This window comes from Ambystoma mexicanum, chromosome 9, assembly GCF_040938575.1.
Source record: "Ambystoma mexicanum isolate Mex_15411 chromosome 9, UKY_AmexF1_1, whole genome shotgun sequence".
In the NCBI taxonomy this organism is placed as follows: domain Eukaryota; kingdom Metazoa; phylum Chordata; class Amphibia; order Caudata; family Ambystomatidae; genus Ambystoma; species Ambystoma mexicanum.
In genome coordinates this window covers 599,842,300-599,864,973 of record NC_090931.1, presented here as the reverse complement: position 1 = coordinate 599,864,973, position 22,674 = coordinate 599,842,300, and the positions used below count along the sequence as shown (strand labels likewise).

Sequence of the window (22,674 nt, the reverse complement as noted above, 5' to 3'; positions counted from 1 at the left end):
GAAACCAAAGATGCTGCTTGCCAAACAGATTTCACCATGGAGCAACTACTATTTGAGGCGCCGCGTGGTCCAGTCAAAAAGCAGACTCAAGATGCTGATGCCCAATGGCCAGAAAATGAATTGAATGTGACCGGAGAAGCAAGCAGAGTGTTGTTGGTCCATTGCTACAATGTGAGAACTCGACAAGATGCAGATGAAACTGAATATAATGAAGGTGCTTTTGAATTACTCCCTGACCACTTGACATAATCTACACCCGCAAAAAAGGTCCACCCAATAAACAATCAACATTGATGGTTTCTCCAATTCGTGTGCAAATAACACAAGCTGAACTAACAGAGACTGAAGCCTCAATGCAACTGACCGAGGAACTAGCCAAAGATCTCGACTACAGTTTTTCTATTTTAGGTGATTTGTCCACCACAGTTGAGTCACAAGCCACAATCATGCAGGACCATTGGCTAATAAAGAAGCATAAATACGTTGTATTCAACAGCTGCCTCAAAGAGATTATACTGATGCTGAGATGTGTCCATCCAGTGAGGGGGAAAATGTGCGGGGAGCCAATGGTGATTGGGACTTGTCTATTACAAGGCTCTAACCTGAAAATGCATGCCACCTGTGCCTGACTCCATGATACATTTTCATGGTACTCTCAACTGATACTAGGCAAAGTGCCAGCTGGAAATCTACTGTGTTCAGCAGCTTTACTTTTCAGTGATTCGACTTTTAGAAAGTTGTCCAGTTTCTGTCAATTTGTGGGACTTCAATTCCTTGCTAAAACGCAGTTCTATAAATATCAAAGAGAATTCTTATTCCCTGCTATTAGTCAAGCCTGGAAAATTGAACAAATGACAATTGAAAGGACATTCTGTGCCAAAACGGTTCAGGCTAGCTGGCGATGGACAGTATGACAGCCCCAGATGTTCAGCAAAGTACTGCACATACCACTTTCAGGACATGGAAACAAAACAAATGGTGAGTTCGGAGGTCGTGCAGGTGTCCCAAAGTAAATCCTCAGTGCCCATGGAGAAATTTGGTTTCATAAAATCCTGCAAACATCTTCAATCGAGGAGAATGCAAATAGACCTCAAAGCCACTGACAGGCATGTTTCAATAGCCAAGGTCATGCGAGAGCAGTTTCGAAACATTCGCCATCAATTAGATGTATGGCACATTGCCAAATCAATCAATAAAAAAATCACAGCTGCTGGTTACAAAAAAGGGTTCTGAAAATATTTTACAGTAGTCCCAGTCTTTCAGCAACCATCTTTGGTGGAGCTCCAAAATTTGGGATGGGTCTGTGGAAATTCTACTTTAAAAATGGTGCTCATTGATGCACCACTGTTCCAACGTCCCCACATGGACAGAAAACCAACACTTTCACCAATGTGCACATGGACCTTTATCCGAGGAACAGGAACGCAAGAAGAAGTGGTTGGTTCCATCTTCACCTCCACACAAAGCTCTTGAGAAGATCCTGTTTGATAAAACTCTTTCAAGAGACCTGAAGAGACAGAGTTTTGTCAGACCAGAGATTTGGAGGTGTTCCACAATATGTGCCTAAAGTACAGGCCCAAGAGGTTGCATTTCGGCATAGACGGTATGCAATATCGAATATTACTAGCCGTATTAGCGCATAACAAGAATCTAGGCAGAGAACAATCGAGAACTGCAGGAAACTTTGGAATGCTTCGTTACACAATGGCCTTTTCCAAAACGAAGCAAAAAATGGGTTGCCAAGCCGATATACCAGGAAATGGAATTCGATTTTGTGAAAGATCTCACTTTGACTGTGTTGGCCATGCATACTCATGGTATCGATCCTGATTTTGCTCCTAGGGCACATACATTCCCACCAAATATTGCAAACCAGCCCTGTCCACCAAAAGCAGACCTTGTTGAACAGTTGACTTCCCGGTATAAATGATTAGCAGCAGTGTGTATGTTCCACAATGTTTGTATATTGTACATGACCAATGGAAATCTATTTAACTTGGATTTCAAAGCTATTAAAAGTACTAAGGAGTATTAAGCATCCAAATTGTCTTTTAAATTGTATCCTCTTTGTTAATTTATTTTGCAAGTAGTGCCGGTTGGAGCATGCCATACAGTGTAACTCTGTGTTTTCCCCTTCCCGCTTTCAGCCAGCTCTTGTGGTACCTTCACTGATCAGGCCGCAGGAGGGTCAGATGGATATCTGTATGAAAGCGTGGTCTGCAGTTGCCTTAGCAGGCACATGTTCAAATAGACAGAATAAATAAGATTCACATTAGGGAATGAGACGTAAGCTAAATAAAAACGTGGCATGCAAGAAATAATGACTGTAAGCAAAACACTGCATGAAAGGGGGCTGTTGGTGTGAAATAGGTGCATTCTGACCTATATTTTTATGGGGACATGTGTTAGGGGTCGTTCCTTTCAGGTGCCTTATCAGAAGGGAAGATCTTTGATTTGCGGCTTTTGGAGTCTTACGATTTCAAACACAGTGTTGATAGGTATTAGTGTTACCAGAATATATGAGCACTCGAGATTAGGTATATGGTATGTGAATTGGAGGTGGTGCGGGGGTAGGGTCTGGTGACCAGATGCATTCAAAGGGAATAGGGGGCATGGGTTCAGGGTCCCGCGGCCTGGCAGGGAGGGGTGGAGATGGTATGAGTCTGTCAGCAGAGATGGATGGGGCACAACGTTGGAGCAGGCCCTGGTCTCACATTCTTGAATGAGCACATTTTGTCAGGGCTCGCTACTCGCTACTGGCAAACACGAATAGCTGCATTTCCGTGAGAACAAGAGATGCGCTGAGCTGACAGAGGACAAAGATGGTGGGGGCTGGCTGTGCACGGTCCTGGGAGAGGGAGAGTGAACATTTAGCAAGATCAGCAGAGGGCCTACAAAAAGTTGTCATTTGGAAGGACAAAAAATGGAGTTCAAAGTATACACATTAGCACAGCGTTATATGAAACATGTGTGATACAAATAGGTACAGGAGGGGTGGAGATGTCTCCCACCTTAGCTTACACATCATTTGTGTAGTACGAGAATGGTGCAGGGGCAGGATATATACCGCCTCTCCCCCAACATTTGTTAGTGCACAGGAAGTTCAGTGGAGATGGAAGGGCACTCAGATTTATGACTTGTCAGTGTCTCACGTTATCCGCAGAGCACATTCCTCTGTGAAAACAGGGCGCATGCAGACGTTACAATGGGGAGGACTCTAACTGGAACTGATGCCCTAAAATAACTAACTCACTATCAATATAGATGAGCAAACATTATTCACGATAGCGCGGCATTAGTGGATGCCAGCAAACAATTTGTTTATTTTTCAAACATATTTTGAATTCCACGTTGGACGGCCGGGCTAATCGCTCCCATGGAGTGAAGGTCACTCACTGCGTTTGATGTTGCTTGTGGGCTATTCACACTGAGGCTTCCTGTACAGTATGTTTTTGATTTGTGGCTTTCATTCACCAAAACGAAACTTAGCATACGCTCTCCTAAGAAGGCTCAATTGTTGTTCGTCCTAGGAAGAAAGGGAGGATTCGCCATGGATTAAGGGACGGGAGGTGCGTTATATCCACAAACATGATAAGGTTCACCATTTTAAAAATGGACAGTGGAACATGTAATTTCATTTCTTGAAAACCGTTGTACTGAGTGGACACTCTGTGTTACGCCAAGAGAATGGAAATACCAAATATAATGTAAGTGTTACTGAAGTTGGGGCATATTGGTTGGGGCATATTGTGACGACACGCAAACACAACCTGTATGTACTTGTCTTCGTCCCGGGCACATAGGCAGTCCTGCACCGAAATGCATAGAGTCCATGTAGGGCATAGCTCTCAACCTTTCATGGCGCCTGGGCGGGTGAAAACACCCAATTTTGTATTTGGCGGGTGAACACCCGTTGGTTCCTATGGGCGTGTAAGGAGCTTGGTAGGTGAGAGAGATGCCAAAGTGGCAGTGACACATGCCAAAAGCGTGTGAGTTGAGAGGTATGCGTATGGGTTCCCCCAGGTTCCAACAACGTAGAGTTCATTGCTAATATTCCTTTATAATGCCATCTATGTGTTGTTCAAATTCTTCCATCAGCTTCCGCATCCGCATCCCATTGCGAGCTAAACATACTCCACAGCACTAACCTCTCAAGCACATTCTTGACTCCAACTTTCCACAATGTTTTCTCTGTGTTTCCATTGTTTATGATTTGTGTTAATTATTAGGTTTCACCCGGTACTGAATTCAAGGGTACATGGATACATTTGAATAAAGAACGGCTACTGAAATATATTTGTATGTTTTCTACACACCTACATCCTTCCTTTCTGCAAATGTCATCGTTTCCAGATACCGAGTGATGGCTTCTTCAACAGGCAATTGCAGATACACATAAATGGTTGGATGACTATTAGACTGTTGTGGGACGATCGCCCCGGACCGATATGCCCTTTGGCGTTACCAGCAACAAGGAGCAACCTGTCATCTATTACGGTGGTCTAGCAAGAAGCTTATGCCAAGGCTTGCGATTCAATGTACGTTGAATGCGCTTTTCCTACCCACCAGAAGGAACATTGTGTGCCTCATGATAAACATTTGGTGTTCGAACAGAACTAAATAAAAATGTGGTTGAAAAAGAAAATTGGCAGATGTTAATGTGAAATTAAAGCACATTATAAATTGCACAGTATTGGTGTTTCCTTTAAAAATAGTGTTTACTGTTCCGATGTGGGATGCGCTGTGCTGTGAGAGGAAGTGTGTGTTGATATTCCGGGTTCTGCATCAACTAACGTAAAGACGTAGGTGATGACTGGGGACGTTTGGCTACGCTACACACTAATGTCATGAAAATAGGTGGAGACTATCGCTAGGAATAGTGATGTCAGCTTCAGGGGCGGGGGATATGATTTAGTGCGGCGAGGGAAGTTCACCTTAGGGTGATGCAGCAACGGATAATATTAGCACAAGATGGCCGCACCCCGCTGCCTGATTTCGCATGTGTAAAAGTTAGGAAAACTAAGGTAACGTGCATAGGAATTTTTTTTACAATCGATCAACGTATGCTTATAACGACTTGCCCGTTCGATTGGGACAGTAAAACATTTGAGTGCACTATTCCTTTAAGAATGTACAGACGATAAAACGCAAGGTAGATCAAGTCATCATATAGGATAGCTATAAGTAGTAAATAGAATGCATGTGGAGCCGCCATTGTATAGAAACTGGAAATTGGTAAGCCAAAGAATGATTGAGAAAGAATGAAAAGCTGTGTCGCAGTAGAATAGCAGGTTAGTGGAACTGCGTTGAGAGGCTGTCTGGTTAGAAGTCAAGAATTGAGAAGTCGAGGTCAGCTATCTACACTGAAGAGGAACGTGTGTGTGGAGGATGAATCCTCTCACGTTAAGGTGCAAGAAAGAACACAAAAGATTGCCAAGTCTTAATTTATTTAAAACATTTAAAAGCTTGCAGAATGAGCAGAAACGTGGTCTCTTGTCACGTGCCTCAAGGATAGAAATGGGGTTTGAACTTCCATTGCATTTCCAGGATGAGAATACTCTGCAAGGCCAAGTTGAAAGAGAATTTCATGGCAGAAGACATGAGTGATGAGATTTCCTTTGCAAATTTGGTGGTAGCGCAGACTCATGTCATATCTACTTGGACCTGGGTCTTGGCTTACATGCTACTAATTGAACCAAATGTTCCAGGCATGGCACAAGTGTGCCAAACCAATTGTCGTAGTCCATATAATGAAGGACCTTATAGCTTAAGAAACCAATTAAACACTGTGTAACTGATGTTTCTTAAATAACACGTATGAAGAGGTAGCATAAGTTGTCCACCTGATATCGGACAGCCATTGTGCTACTCTGGCCTGCTGTTCTGTCTTGTTCCACCTCTTCTGTTTGCACCCGCCTCCGCGCTCACCCTCAGTGTTCCCCCCTTCCGCCCCTCTAACTCCTTACCCATCCCTCATCTCCTTCCTCTTCCTCCTCCTCATCACCTATGGCGCTCTTTGTTTCACCTATCTTCTCCAACTGTTTCTCCATTGAGTATCCTACCCTTCTCACTAAGTCTGGCAGGAAGAAGTTAAAAAAGGATATCTTGGCCTATAATCCTGGTCTCTCTATCGCTGACACCTACACCAGCGCTTCCGCCAGACAGACCCTCACCAACATCCTCTTGAACTCTTCATATGGTCTCATTTGGTCTCATATGGTCTCTGTGCTTTCTCCTTTTTCCTCCTTTCCCATTAATGGTGGCACCCGGTGGGAGGCCCTCCTGACCTCCTTCCACTCTTCTAAGGTCATCATTAATGTTTACCTGAATGGCACCGGCTTGGTCCGAGGCCCCTAAGCCAACATCCTCCTCTTTAATAGATGCTTCCCGTACCTCATCAACTTCCTTCCTTCCCCTGCTGTGCCTTCTCTCTCTTCTCCAGCTTCCTTGACTCTCACTGCTGCCTCCTCCTTGGCTACCTTACCCTCTCCTCCCTCCTCTTCTGCACGCTCTCAGGCTCCTTCTACCCCTCCGCAGGGCTTACCTCTGATTTATACTCCTCCCCGGAAGTCTTTTCAAAGTTGGCAACCTTCTCCATATCACCACTCTCAACTCTTGCTCGGCTGTCAAACACTCCTCTGACATCTGCCGCCTCATTGAAGAACTCAACCTTGATGTCCTCGGTCTCACCGAGACATGGTTCACATCAGCTCTGTCACGAGCTTTGACACTCCCTCCCTAATGGCTACAAGATTCTCTCCACGCCCAGATTCAACCGTTCCGGTGGCGGTGTAGCCTTAATCTTCCCAGAGTAAATTCCTGCTTCTGTGAATCCTATGCATCCTACTCCTTCTTTGAATGCCATGTCTGCAGGGTTTCTCTCTTTCCTGGCCACTCACTCACCATTGCTACCATCTATCAGCCACTTGGTCAGACTACCTCTTTCCTCTCTAAGTGGGCCGCTTGAAACCCAAAGCCAAGTGTAACCCTTGATACGACTCTGACCTCGTCACCCTTAAAGGCAAGCATAGGGAGGCTGAAAGGAAATGGCTGGCAGCTTGTGCATCCTCTGACAAACTAGCCTGCCGCGAGCTCCAGAGGCAATACCGGCTCTCTGTCCGCACTAAGAAAAGAGCCCACATCCAAGCGCACGTCTCTGCAATATCTAACAACTCATCCAAACTCTTTCAAATCTGCAAGGAGCTGGCCAATTCTGCTGCAGTCTCTACTTCTCCTATCCCCTCCCAGGCCCTCTGCAAAGGTCTGGCCTCTCATTTCATCTCTAAAACCCAGGACATCCTGTGCACCCTTCTTGTCCTCTCCTCCTCCTCCCGCTTCTCTCTCCGCTGCCTCCAGCCCACCTGCGACCACCTCTCCTCCCTCTTTCTCTTGCTTTCCTCTGTTCACCCCTGATGGGATTTCGAGACTAGTCCGATCTGTGAATGTCTTGTCAAAACAGGTTCTTCCCTGTTCATCCAAAACCATCAAGGACCATATCGACACCCTTGCTCTTGCCCTGGCTGACTTCTGCAATCACTCCTTCCCCACTGGAGCCTCCACCTCCCCCCAAAGCACTCTCTTGTGCACCCTCTTCTCAAGAAACCCTCAGCCGGCCCCTCCTGCCCGGCTAGCTATCACCCGATCTCTATCACTCCTTTCCTGGGCAAACTCCTGGAAAAGCTGGCCATCTCCCAGCAAAACCACCACACTGATTCTGTTGGTTGTTTCCATGACCATCAGTCTGGCTTCAGAGCAGCCAGAAGCACGGAAACTGCTCTCCTGAACATCCATGATGACCTCCTCTCCAACCTTGATTCTAATCTCCAATCTGTCCTCATCCTACTCGATCTCTCTTCTGCCTTTGACATGGTCAACCATGCCATCCAGCTCAACAGCCTCCGTGATAACCTGGGTATCACAGACCAGGCCCTGGCCTGGCTGACCTCATTCCTCTCCAACTGAACCTCCCAGGTCCAACTTGAGTCCTTCCTCTATCTCACTCTCTACCCGTGGTGTTCCCCAGGGGTCTAACCTCTCTCCCTGGCTTTTCAACCAATACCTGGCACCCCTCGCCCACCATGCTCCAACTTTCAGTGCTATGCGCATGACACATAGCTCGTTCTCAGACTCCCCTGCACCACTTCTTTTCCCTCTCATCTCTGACTGTCTGTCTGCAATCCAGGAGTGGTGTGCTGCCAACGACCTCTGCCTTAAAGCCTGTAAGATAGAGACCCTCCTCATTGGCTTCCCTGCACCCTCCTTTCCTGCCACTCTGTGGCTGGCCTCCCTTGGCCCTCTTCCAGCTCCCACCTGCGATGTTAAGAGCCTTGGGATCATCTTCGACTCCACACTTTCCTTTTCTCCTCACATCTCTGACGTCTCTAAGAAGTCAAACTACCAACTGCACCTCCTCAGAGGTATTCTTCCCTTCCTCTCCTTACCCCAGAAGCTCACTGTCTCTAGAGCGCTGGTTCTCTCTAGGCTGGACTAATGCTACTACTCTCCGCCATCTGCAACTCATCCAGAACAGGACTGCGAGACTTGTCTTTGGCCTCAAGCCCAGGAATGGTATCTCTCCAGCCCTGAAATCTCTTCATTGGCTGCAAGTATTAAGTTCAAGACCCTCTGCATTGTCCACAAGGCCTTCTGGGGCCTTCGTCCGCAATACCTTCAACTCTCCCTTCGTAAATACCTTCCTACTCAAGCTCTTCACTCCTCCACCTCCAACTCCCTCAGGGTCAGTCGCTTCTCCAACCAATGACTTGGTGGCAGATCTCTTTCCTCGGCTGCACCCTCCATCTGGAACAGCCTCCCTGCCTCTCTGAAACTTGAGGAGAGCCATCTTCGGTTCCTGAAGTATCTCAAGACCTTCCTCTTTGCTTCTGCCTTCTCTCTTCCTCTCCCCTGCTAATCTCCATCTGTTACTGCACTGGGCACCTGGCTACCCTCTGATTTTGTGTGCTGATCCCTGCCCACCCTGCTGCATACCCGCAGTGCCTACCGCACGGGTACCCCTGCCCTGGGGTTTGTATCTGCAACCGTACAGTCCCCTTACTTGCACTTACTGACACCCGTTGTATGCGCTTAATTCTTGCACTTGCTGCCCACTGGCCGCACTACCTGCTGTTGTTTGTTCCTGTGTTCAGCACTTTCCACTCCTCCCCTGCCCCTTGCACTTCTCCCTTCCCTCTCCCCAGCACTTTTGCGTTCTCAATGTCATTGGGCCTAGTAATTGTCTTGTCCTCCCTTGTACCCCTCCCTTGCCTCGTCGCGCCCTGAAACACTTGTCTATGGGTGCGCTATAAATAAAATATCATATCATATCAATAGCAAACCTAGCCCCTATATGAGTGTACATCTAGATGTGTCCCTTAACCAATCCCAACCCTTGATAGGTTTTTCACTATTGCCACGTATTATGACGTCGCTCTGATGCATAAAGAAGTATATAATTGTATTTTTTGTGGAAATCGCTGAGAGAATGAGCGTACGTCCGTGGATGTTTGTTGTACACTCCCTGTTTTATATAATTGTTAATAAAACAACAACTTGCCATCTTCTTGGGTCTGTCCAGTAATTTGGACTCAGAATTATTCTGATGTAATGCCATCCAGCCATAAATGCATGTTCCAAGGGCCATAAGCTCATGGGAGCAGTAGTTAGCCGAACATGAATGGTCGGCGGAAGGCTTTTTCAGGAGAGGGCGCACAAAGGAGTCCCTGAGGGAAGAGGAGAAATACCCAGTGGCAAGAGAATGGTTACAGAGGTCAGCAAGTGTAGGGGTAAGGGAGCCAATATTGTCCTTAATAGTTCTGGAAGAAAAGGGGGAGACCTCTTTGTAAGATACCTTCATAGAGCAGACAACTCTGGTGACCTCATCCAACTTGACAGAAGAGAAGGAGGAGAGAGTGGATGGGGAAGGAGGAGGGGCCGAGGGTGGCTGAGGGATGGGGGTAAAGGGGAGGAAGAGAGTGAATTCAAGATGTACTGAGTTTTAGCAGTGAAGTAGGTGGCCAGTGCAGTGCAGAGAGCCTGGGAGGGAAGAGGCGAGGGAGAGGCTGCAGATGGATTGGCTAGTTCCTTGCAGATTTTAAAGAGTTCAGCTGTGTTGTTAGAAGCTCCAGAGATGCAGACCTGGATGTGAGCCCTCTTCTTAGAGCGAATGGAGAGACGATATTGCCTTTGGAGAAGGCGACAGACCAGTTCATCAGAGGATGAGCTTGAGGTCTGCCACTTCGATTCAGCAGCTCTGCACTTGCGTTTCAGGGCGGCTAGATCAGAGTCTTACCAAGTGTTATGCTTGGTGGCAGGTTTCAGGCAGATCCTCATGACAGGGGCAAGAATATCAAGAGTGTTAGTGATAGCAAGATCTAGATTGCTGAGAAAAGAGTCAATAATTGAGTCAGTAGTTGGAGGAGCGGGGTATGGAGGAAGCATATCCAGCAACTGACACTCATTTCATCGGACGCATGACCGCAAATGAGGCTGGCAGAGCTGGAGGAGGTTCGGTCAGAGGGCTGAGAGGTCCTGGGTGTTACGCTCCCCTGGCTCCCACAAAGGCGTCGATCTGAACTGGACAGCGGCGGTCTCCACCAATGTGACGGACTGGACTGGCCCACCTAGCTTCGTTTGCTTGGCCCGTAGGAATATTCTTCTGCAAATGGAGAAAGGGGAATTAACCACCCGTGGAGTTGAGTGTAAATCCCCCCACCCCCGCTGTTCTCCCCACGGATCACCTTTGATGTCCCCTCTTATAGTCTCACCTGATGGTTTGAAAAGATGAGCTCTCCATCCTGCATTGAGCGCAGAGGCACGTTGATAACCAGTTGCTTCACTGGCTCGAAGGAATTTGGGAGTTCCAGAACAATATTGACTCCGAAAAGTATGTAGTTCGTAAGAGTTCAAATGCCTGACTTTCACTCTTGTCCGATTCCTTGCAGATTGCAGCTTGACCCTAGTGAAGAGTTCCTCGTGGCAACCGGTAATATTCTGGTAAGGATTTGTATTTCCAATACAGTTCGATAAATAATGTCAATATGTAACCTGTTGCTTTCTCCCTTATTCAGGCGCTGAGAGAAAGTATGAAGTCTCGGGGAATAATACCTCTGGCGGTAAAATCAGGTAAGTCTATTGTGGTGAGGAGGGTTCACCTTGATAGTCCCTTTGTTTCACCTTGCTGTTCTTTTGTTTCCCCTTAGGGGCCGGAGTTCGGCAAAGATGCAGGGGAAGCTGTGCGGACCCGTGAGAGGAATAGTACCCCCGGTGGTAAAATCAGGTAAGTCTATGGGGGGTAACTAATATTCCTCTGTGTATTCCCTTGGCTCACCTTGCTGTTCTTGTCTACTCCTTAGGTGCCGGAATGCGGCGGGAACATGCAGGAGGATGCGGTGGAATATGAAGATGCTGCGAAGGCCGGTGAGTTCAGCGCGGCGTTGCAGCAGGCGAGGCCACGCGCATCAAATAACTTCTTTCTTCCAGCTCGAAGGCACGATGGATCGGGAATTCAGGTAAGGATCAAAGGTAGTGCTCTTGTTCTAACCTTTTCTCCTTCTTTCTCCCTTTTTCTAGGAGCTCCAAACTCGAGGCGGGCGTGGCAGAAGACTGGATGCAGACTTGCAGGCACAGTGAGCTTTACGCTGCTGGATGCAGAACAACGCGAAGCGTGTGCTGCTCTTCGGGCGTGGTTTAAATAGCCTCCAAAGTAGTCCCAGGTAAGTATTCCCCCCCAGCCCTGCCCGAGTAAAAAATAGTCCCTAGGTAAAATAGTCCCTTCCAAGCCTCATTTGGCTTGGAGCTCTTGCAGCATGGTCTGCATCAGGTAAGCGTGCAGCATGGTCTGCATCAGGTAAGTTCTACTCTATGAGCCTGGCGCCTATGGTGCCAGGACTGACTCTCCATATGAGCCTGGCGCCATAGGCACCAGGACCGCACCCAAACAACCCCTAGCAGGGGTTTTTGGGCTTGCTCAAAATAACTTGATGCCTGCTTCCAGGGTTGCTGGACCTGGTCTGGGTCCCCGGGGGTAGGCATCATGACACTGGGTGGGAAGAGATGACGGTGTGGTGGAGAGCGCGGTAGAGAGCAAGAGATCATTATGGATGAAGGCATCAAGAGTGTGTCCAGCCGAGTGGGTAGGGCCAGAGGGGAGAATACAGAGGGCGAAAGAGGTGCAGAGGTCCCAGAAGAGAGTGGAGGCCATGTTTGAAGAATCCAGGTGGATGTTGAAGTCACCCAGAAGGAGGAGTTTAGAGGTGGAAGCTAGGAGAGAGGAGGAGAAATCTGCCCATTCTGGAAGAATAGAGGAGATAGGTTCCAGGACCTGTAGATAGTGCCAATGGTCAAAGATGAAGTGGGAGTGGTGCCAAACTTGCAGACCAGGCTTTAAAGGGAGGAATAAGACTGGGTGGCTAAGAGGACAAAAGGGATCCACTCAGGGAAGGTCAAGGATAATCCACCACCAGCGTGGTTGGGACGAGGCTTTGAGATGATCTTGTAGCCATCAGGGAATAGGAATTCCTAAGATACCATGACCAAATGTGCACGAATAGCAGACACAGAACAAGAAACCTGTCACTCTACTCATGCAGTGGCTGAAGTTTGCAGGAAGAAGAATGCTGACTTCCCACCCAAAGAGAAGTGTCTCTTTGAGGGCACCTGCTGCTTCACATTCACAATTCTAGCAGGTTAGACATATACTGCATGTCCGCACACGTTTGATCGGTCAGCCCTCATTCACTTTCCCTCGGAGATAGGCTATTTCACAGTTATGTTGTGTTTACTCAAACCCATCATCATCATTCTCTGTTGTCAATGATCGAAACTTTGGGGAGAGTTACCACAGATAGGGTCTCTCCGGGTTCACTTAGAAGCTTAGGACAAGGATTAGCGGACACTAAAACTTTGTCTTCCTCTTTCATTAACAAGGAACACCAGTGAACACGCTTTCTCCATGGTCTAATAATCATAAATGCACGTAGACACACACACACTCCAATTGCCCCATGCTCTCTCTTGCACTTGACACCTTGAAGCATCCCCTGAGAGGTTTTAAGTGCTACCCCAGCAAACTAAGATTGATTGCTGCCTGCTTTTCTGCTCTTCTTACCCTCTCTCAAAGTCACTCTGTCCCCTTTCATCCTTCTCACCCCATGCCACATCTCTTTCCGCCCTTTGGAAGGAAGAATTGTCATATACTTTTCAGTATGTTTTGTATGGCTTTTAACTAATAGATGTTGTAGGGTAGGTTTTAATTATGTTATACTACTTTTTAATAGCTATACATCAACAAATCATCATTGGGACCATTTTTTCACAAAGTGTTTTGGGGGTGAACCCCCTCGGCTCCCCCATGCTTTTTTAGAGAGGTTGGGCTTGCTGGCTACATTTTCCCTGCTTGGAGTTCTGCAGCCACCTCCACTTTGCAAATAATGCCCAGGGCCACTTTTGGTTCAGAGTCCAGACCTGGCAGCACCGGCAGAATCATGTGCCTCTTGTCATATCCCGCTGTGGTCACGCTTGTCTTTGGCACGCTTTTTGGTGGAGGTGCTGCATGCGCCCGCCGCGCAGATGCGCTTCCTCAGTTCATAAAGGCTATGGGAACTGGTGAGGCTGAGAGACCACTACAACAACAACATCCTGCGGAGGAGGGAGGAAAGTCTCTGTTGTAGCCCACCACCCTGGTGTACGTAAGCATCTGAGGAAGCCATGCTTGCAAAAGGGAACTGGAGCGGGGCCCAGGATCTCACCAGTGTGTATACCATCTACAAGAAGCCAGAGAGAGATGGGGGGCAGGGGCCCTTAGCCATACAATGAACGAAACCACAGATAAATTGACAGATGAACCAAAAACATTGGCCAATTAATTAGGTGCTGTCAGAATTTGTCTGATTCAATGTGTCTGGATGTGCATTGTCTCCATGCAGCTTAGATGGAAGTTATATGATGGAAACATGTATGATTAGTCACTCACATTGCCAGAAACTGCATATTTTGGGATGTTGCTTGGTATTGTCTCGGGAGGATAGCTCAGGAGCAACTGTGCTCGCCTTGGAAGCAAGACAACACGGAGCACCACAGGTTCGATCTGTGCTTAGAAAACTCTGGGTATTAAGCACGTTATAAATTAACCAATCATATCATATAACCAGGCACCCTTCCTGTTGGTTTTGGGGCTCATCTCTTACTGACGGAGGCCCAGCCTGTGCCGACATGAGAGAAAAGCTTGAACATTTCCTACTTAATATGGTGCTACCGTTCCATTGCTGGCCCAAGTTCTTTCTGTTTTGTTTCAGAAATACAAAGACCACCATGCCTTGCCACAGCCAGAGGCTGCTGCCACCAAAAGAGAGAAAACAGCGGTCCTACCAAAGTCTCTGAAGCACCCGCCTTAATAGAGCCCTCACCGTGCTGAATCAAATGCACTTACCACATTGTGTGAAGAAGGAAGCGTAGAGCGAGCCCAGCAGCATCCTGAACCCACATCTGAATTCAAATGGCGCGCAAAATAAGTGGGCGGGACCTAAAGGAGTAAAGGAGATGAGGAGGGGGGCCAGACCAATGGGGGGCAGGGGGTAGGATAGGAACAGGAAAAGATGGGATTTAAAGACCGGCCCACGAAGAGCAGAGTGAGGGGGTGTTCAGGTGAGGTCAGGAGGGGAGGAGAAGGACAGAGAGACCAGGTTGAGGAAGGACGGTTGAGCAGAGCATTGAGGAGATCGTAGTTGAGGTTGTTACCGGTGAGGTGTTGGCGGTGAGAGACAGTGGTACCAGATTGTGAGAGTGAGGTGTAGAGAGAGAAGGTTGCTTGAGCAGGTGAGAGGTCAGAGGGGTGAGTGTGAGGGGAGAGAGAGCGAGAGTGAGTAAAGAGTAGATGAAAAAGAGGAGTGAGGAGAGGGGACACGAGAGAGGAGGAGAAGAGCAGGAGAAAGGAGCGTAGAGGGAAGTAGGTAAGAAAGAGGAGAGTGTGTGAACACTGGAGGGACAGAAGAGGAGAGCCTGTGGGAATAGGAAAAGCAGGAGTAGAGAGTGGGAGGGAGAAGTGTAATAGTAGCAGTGGAACGGAGAATAGGAATAGGAACATCAGGGAAAGAAACGGAAAAGAACCAGTGGAGAAAGAGGAGCCAGGCACTGGTTAAGGGACAACATTGGAAAACTCAGCATCACACAATCTAGTCTAGGGGAGTGTTAGGATAGGGAAGTGCTTCGGAGAACATCAGAGGCAGCCAGTCTGATAAGGCTATGGCCTGTAGGCCCTCACTTCACCTAGTCCTTAGATAGTGGGGGTTACTTTTCACTAGTTACCACTATGGGGTTTTGGGGCGCATGGTCTAGGGAGCTGGGAAGCCCCAGGAAGACGAGTGGGACAACCATTAGTGTGCTTCAATATCGACTGCAACAATTATACATTTGAACACCTTCTTTTATTTTTAATTAAAACTGTTTAACCAGTCTTGGAGTTTGTAGAACCGTTCCAGAGACGACTACGTGACCGCAGCCATTTACTGCACAGCGGTCCCACTCCTTGTTTTAAGAGCTTGCGAGTGATGACTCCACCAATGTCTCCCGGAACATAAGCCGTATTGATTACGCCATCTGACGCCTATCAGCAGGCCGGCAATAGGAACGGCTGCACCACGGATGATGAATCCTCCTCAGTGTACATAGACACTTAGATGCAGCGAGCCACTGTGCTCTCTAGATCTGACCGCATAGGATACTTCTACCCCATGAATATCCCATCCTGGTGAAGGCCCACACCACCTAAACTCATCTAGCTCACAATAGGGCCTAAACACTGTCGTGTTGACCTGTTTTGTTGTTATTGTTGTTCAACCCCACATTGTGTTTCACGCAATTCCGCTGATGACTCTGCTACTATTTCACTAAATTCTCTAGGTTCCTTCCCAAGGAATACATGGAGAATATAGAAGCAATAGAAGTCTGTCCTGCAAATGTTCAACATTTTTTCCATGTAACCAAGGTACTAAACCTCTGTAAATTTATAAATGTTGAACTATCCTGTGCTTTAGAAATACAAGTGTATCTCGAACACTGACTGCAAAAAAATTAAAACTGAACAGCAGTATACAGAATTTTCCTTTCAAGACAATTATTTTCTGTTGTATATACTTATGTGTCCAATACATCAAGCCGTGACAAACTCAGGAGTGTGTCGTTCCTCTGTCAGCAGTGAGGCTCACATGTCCTTGCTCATTTTTGTTCTTTATATTTTGGAGTTTGTAGGGCCATCTGTGACGCACACCTTGTGTTATTTGTTGGAATCAAGCTACTGTAGTAAGTGAATACACGAGGGGATCGCTTAGTGCGCTCAGTTTCAGGCCAGGAGATAGGCAACAGCACTGAACACTTGCAGCGGGAAGGCTCCGGGCACAGATGGAGCTCAGAACTATATACATCTTTCATACTCAGCGGACACTCCACTTATAAAGGTTTTCAATAAAATCCTACAAAAGGAACTTCCACCGGGACCAATGACATAGGCGTTCCTCATGAATACTGATACCAGTGGAAGTGCCCATAACAGGGGTCTCCAAGTCTGGTCGCCAGGAGCCCAACTAAGCCCTGTTCTTAGGATAACCAATGACTATTTAAATAATAGCCTAATTTAGGATGGAAAATATCAAATGTAATTTGTGTGGCTGTCCTGACAAATTGGAGTTGATTTGTCTCTTGAGGATAAGACTTGGAGTTCTCTGTCGTAGAATGTGCCTTATAGACCAATGACTTTTAAATATAGATTTGAAAATCCTGACTACAATCCTGGTTAAGGGGATCCAACCGATCAGCTGCTCAAGGGAGAACAGGAAGAGCTTCATGCGGGGCGGCACTCAGAAGAGCATATGAGGAAACTTGCACAAGGTCCTGGTGGTGAGAGCCAGGAAATAATAGAGACACCTAATGTCCTTAAATGCAGAGAATGCATAGGAGAGGGAGAAGAGAAGGTAACTGTGGGAAACCCTGATATATGTTGGGATACAACAATATATTGGGTGGATTCAAACCCTTCATCACCCTGTTAAACACGGTTCACCTCCATTGATTTAACATTGATCACACATCTGCAAAACACCTGGTTTCACTCTCTTGAGATAGCCAGCAGGTTGAGATGCAAGCTTTGGCCCAGACAGAGTGGTGTGATGTAATCTGCATGCACATTCTTCCTTCTTCTAAGCCACTGATCTCCTTTCCCGCAGCTGAAGAGGGCGAGCAGCGAAGACATGCTCAATAAGCCCGGAGGTGGCGCGATGGCGGCAACCTCTCGACTTAAGAAGACCATCACCACAGGAGCCATCTCTGAGCTGGCTGAAGCCCGTCCACGCAGCACCACAGGTAGGGAACACCTTAGAACTACTCAGTAAATGTATTTTTATTGATCACCTTGCAATAGTGTGGGGCTGCAACGTGTCCTTTCTAGATTACAATATACACACGTTAGTGCATATTCCAGAGGGCCGAGACTGCTCCTGCCTGACTTCATGTGTGATACAGGGAGTTGTGGATTGGATACAGGCCTGAATCTCGGGTCCCTGGAAGAATATTCGATTTACAATAACAGCAATTGCATTTGGGGATTTCTGTTGCGCTTTCCGGGTCCCAAGTGAGCTCCAGGTGCAATGCAAACAGGGTTGACCAGGTACAGGCCGGGGTTGTGAGCCTCATTACGCCCAAGAAATGCAGTTAGCATGCTCACACGCTGCCCATGAAAACAGCGTGGCATCCTCTGACCCTAGTGGTGGAGTACACCTGCTGGCATTACTGCAACTGCCTCATGCTCTGTATTAATGGTGATGCCGCCGGACTGCCATTAGATGGGGGTGAAGCCCCAACACCAAACTGCTCTCCTTAAAGTGGCCCCAGCAATGCCTTATCGAACCTTCTGTTGTGTATAACAACTGAAGAGGTATGCCTTTAAGAAGAAAGAGGAAGGAGAAAGGCAGGGACAGAGAGAAGATGAAGGGCACGAGCCGAGAAAGGGAAGGGCAGTATGTTTCAGTGCAATAAAGAAGACAGTCACACCCTACACCGTCTCTGTGTATTTGTAAGGGCAGGCCACACCCCGATCCCTGCACTGCCTCCCCATTCCAAGAAACCCAACAACTTGCAACAAAGGAGAAATGATCCCGGGCCCCTAGCCAGCAGCGGAACGGCTGTCCACTGATTTAAAAAAGACAGTCCTGTGTCGCAGCCAAGGAATTCACTGCCAACCCACCAGGTGACTCCTGGGCCTGCCCATAGGACACATAGGACAGGTCCCCCACATCAAAGCCCCGCAACTGCCACCTACGCCCATTACCGGCCCACCTGCCGGCACCTACTGCTGGTCCACTGCCGACCCGGCAAGCGGTTCCCACCACTCTTCCAGGGAGCACCCAAAACACTTCAATCTCTGCCCTTCCGCCGGGACCAGCAACAAGCGGTTCCCACCGCTCCTCCAGGGAGAGCTCACAAACCGGCAATCTCTGCCGCCCCTTCGAAACCGGCAGCTCTCACAATGCGGCAACCTCCACCACGCCTGCAGGGACCAGCAGTTCTCTGCTGACCCAAGACCTCAGCAACGCAGCAGTCTCCTCCATCCCGCCAGGGCCTGAACGCCCAGTCTCCTCCATCCCTCCAGGGCCTGACAGCCCATTTGACACCCATTGTGTGGGCTACACCAGTGTCCTCTATTCCTCCAGGGGCTGACAGCCCCACATGACACCGCTGTGGCCTCCCAACTCAATCAGGCCGTAACCTCCTTCATAACTCCAGGAACTATCCAGTTACCTCCTCCGCCATCCCAGGCACCAGGGCCAGTCCACCATCACAGAACATCTGACAGCCTGACCACCACCACAGAATGGCCCACACTTGTTAAAAGCCACACAGGCTGAAACAAGGTTACAGCTTGGGAGCAATACACCTGGATGGTCAAGAAAACACAGGAAAGGAAGAATCACAAAAGAGGAACAGCAATACAGTGAGCAGCCTCCCCCATACACAGAAGACCAACAGTGCCAACCACGAAGCGGGCCCCACAACATAATGTATTGTCAGGGCCGCACAGCCGTTAATAAATAAAACGCGATGCGCTGCACCACCCTCGCCACACCGTGGAGGAGGGACATGCTACCCAGGTCCTCGCTCAAGCGGTGCCAGCATCTAGAGCGTCATTCCTCAGATGACCATAACCTTTCCAACTACAACCCCCAACAGGCTTGAGGCTCTAAATGGGAAGAATGGTTGGAAGAATTCTCAGACTTCATTAAAGCAGTGGGGGTTGATAAATCACCAGCAGTACTAGATATCTTCACCAATATGATGGGGAAGAGGTCAAGACAATCCTCAAAACAATCCCTGCACAAGAAAGCACATCCTATGACATGACCATTGTGGCCGTCAACAGAAATCAAATCGTACAACCAAATCATGATTGTGAAAGGTATGTTTTCAATCAGTATCATCAATTAGCCCACAAGACGGTAAATGAATTTGTCATTGGGTGACAAAATAACATCACAAAATGTGAATTTGCTAATTTTTCAGAAGACGAATTCTGCCTGAGGATAATAGAAGGATGTACGTCATCAGCCTTCCGGAAACACCTTTAAAAAAACCTACCCCTTGAAGAAATAATAGACTTGGCACGCATCTACGAAAGGGTGGGCATGTAAGTAGCTGCCATTGAAGCACCCAAGAAAGGAGAACCATTTGCCACCATCCACATTTCCTGACCTCCAACACAGCCTCAATACAATGTGCGCCTGTAACCATACGAACCAGTGATGCACAGAAACAAAGGGATGCTAATATGCTAGAGGTGCGGACTAACATTTCCATGCAGAGGATCATGCCCAGCCATCGGGCAACGATGCTCTAAGTGTGAGAGAGACAACCACTTACAGACAGTATGCAGAGAAGGGGTGCCATTCCACCTGCATGGATGGATACGCCCACAAGATCAGAAGCATCAAGAAGGACAATGCTTCCCAGACAGCAGCTCCTGCCAGCTCTCCCAAGAAGAATGATAAGAGTGTTAGAAGATGTCTACATCCAAGAACATGTGAACCAGGAAGACCCAAGGGAACTATACTCCAGCGAATACATATGCCTAATTAGCAATGAACTGGAAGATGACACAGCAGCAAGAGTAACGCTATAAATAGGAGATCGAATCAACAGTTCATCATTGACACGGACACTACTGTCAATGTTGTGAGGGACTTCACCCCAATCAGAGGGATATATTTTCTCACGAAATCCACGGCCAAAATATACCAGTGAGGTATGACTTATCCGCTGCCTTCCCCAGGACAATTCATATGTCAACTCCGACATAAAACGATAATAATTTCAGTGACCATACACGTCCTCCAAATTCCACTTGCCAGTCGATGTCTGCTAAGCTACAAAATGGCAAGAGCCCTTGCCCTCATTGACATACACTATGGCAGTTAAAAAATTGTGCAATGCTACCTGGTTACCGTACAAAAAATATACACCATAGACCATGACCATATGTGAATGAGCTATATACCTGCCACATTTCCAGAATTATTCTGGGGGCTAGGAAGGTTAAAAGACACAGTCATCAAGCTACACATCGATGAATCAATCAGACTGTGCCGCACCACCCGATAAGGGTTTGATTTCACCTCCAAAACAAAGGTATCTGAAGAAATGCACCTCCTGCTCCAAGATGACATTGTCAATAGAGTGGAAAGCCCAACCCTGTGGGTTTCACTGCCAGTATTAGTACCAAAGGATGACGGCCGCATTTGTATGTACATGTGCATTCCCAACATGGCCATCCAACGGGATAGACGCCTGGGCCCAAATATAGAGGATATGATCGTCAAACTCAATAAAGATTCAGTAAAATGTATCTGAATCAAGGATACCACCTGCTCATCCTGCATATCGCCTCAAGACCCATCACCACATTTTCCACTCATGAATGCCTGCTCCATACAACCAATTGAACTTTTATATCTGGTTCCGCCGTGGAGAAATTTCAAGAGACAACAAGATGCCTCCTCCTACCGTTCATCTCTTCCTTCAACTACAGTGATGACATTCTCATGTTCGGCACATCCCAGAAAGAACACGATCAAACAGGGTCAGCAGGACCCTACAGGCAGCAGGACTAATGCCGAATGAAAGTAAGTCTGACATAAACAGGACAGACTTAACATTCTATGGTCATATCTTTTCTGACCAAGGGGTGATTCCAGATCCTGAAAAGGTACTCACCATCACCACACTTCCACCACTGAAGCAAATGACCAAAGTCAGATCTTTCCTGGGAATGGTGGGTACTGTGCGAGCTACCTACCGACTACTCTACCATGGCAGAACCCATGCAAGGATTACTCAAGAATTAAGTCCTTTTCCAATGGAATTATGAATGCCCGACAGCATTTTAAAACATACAAGCAGTGCTGTCAGCAGCGTGCCGCCTCTCATACTTCAACCCAGCCTTGCATACAGAGATAACAATAGATGCCAGCACAGTAGGGCTAGGAGCCATCCTGGCCCAAAGTGAGACAGAATAAAATACTGGGAAGCATGTGGTTGTCTATGTCAGCAGAGCCCTATCTGACATGGAAGCAGCCTATCCCCAGGCAGAAAAGGAAAGCCTGGTGGATGTCTGGGCATGTGAATACTTCTACCACTTTGTGATGGGATGCAATTTCACACTCATCACAGACCACCAAGCAACGCTATCCCTATTCAGAAATCTAAGGATGAAAATGCCCCAGAGAATAGAGGGATGGGGCATCAGACTTCAGGAGTGCAACTATAAGATTGCTCACAAACCGGGTGTGACCAAAACCCAGCAGACTACATATCAAGGCACTCAAAGGGGAGGACGAATAATAACCTACAAAGTGAAGCAGAATGCTACACACAGTACACATCATAAAACGCCCTTCCCCGAGCTCTGATGAAGGCAACATTTGTAAAAGAGTCAAAAGAAGACCCAACAATCAGCGTAACCACACATATAACAAAAGGCAATAAATGGAAGAACTACAGGAACATACAGCTACAACACAAGGAGCAGACATAAAAGACCTAGACAGAATGGCTAAAATAAACACAGAGCTAGCAGTGACAGAGCATGGCATCCTACTGAGAGGATGTAGGTTAGTGGTGCCCAAATATCTGAGGAAACCAGTAGTCACAATGGCACATAAAGGCCGCAGATGGGTGGTGAACACCAAGAAGATACTCTGCAACCAGATGTGGTTCCCACATATGGACACTATAGTGGATGACGTTGTACGACACTGTGTAGCGTGCCAATGCACCTACGCGCCAGCAACACCACTCCTGCAGAAGATCACACCCATACCAGACGGCCCATGGCATCGCGTGGCACTGGACTTCTATGGGAATTTGCTAGAAGGAGGTCAATCGTTAGTAGCAGTAGATGAGTACATCCGATTCCCTGTAGTAAAAGCCACACTGTCCACAGCATTGTCTAACATAGTGACAATACTAGATGAAATGTTCAGTGAATGGGGCATCCCGAACATCATAAAAACAGACAATGGACCACCTTTCTATGGACACGAGTTCAGATGGTTTGTAGCCCGCGTGGGATTCAAGCACTAAAAGATCACTCTGCTATGGCCACAGGCAAGCGGAATGGCGGAAAGATGTATGGCCTCT

The 22,674-nt window shown here is 47.5% G+C and overlaps 1 protein-coding gene across 2 annotated transcripts in view; it reads left to right on the top strand.

Annotated features, from left to right (window-relative positions):
* SPECC1 (sperm antigen with calponin homology and coiled-coil domains 1) overlaps window positions 1-22,674 on the top strand; it is a 1,474,528-nt gene that overhangs the window by 110,455 nt on the left and 1,341,399 nt on the right. For both annotated transcript variants that reach the window (XM_069615230.1, XM_069615232.1), the window contains exon 3: window positions 17,214-17,349. In XM_069615230.1, coding sequence (XP_069471331.1) covers window positions 17,214-17,349 — 136 coding nt within the window. The remainder of the gene's footprint in view (window positions 1-17,213; window positions 17,350-22,674) is intronic.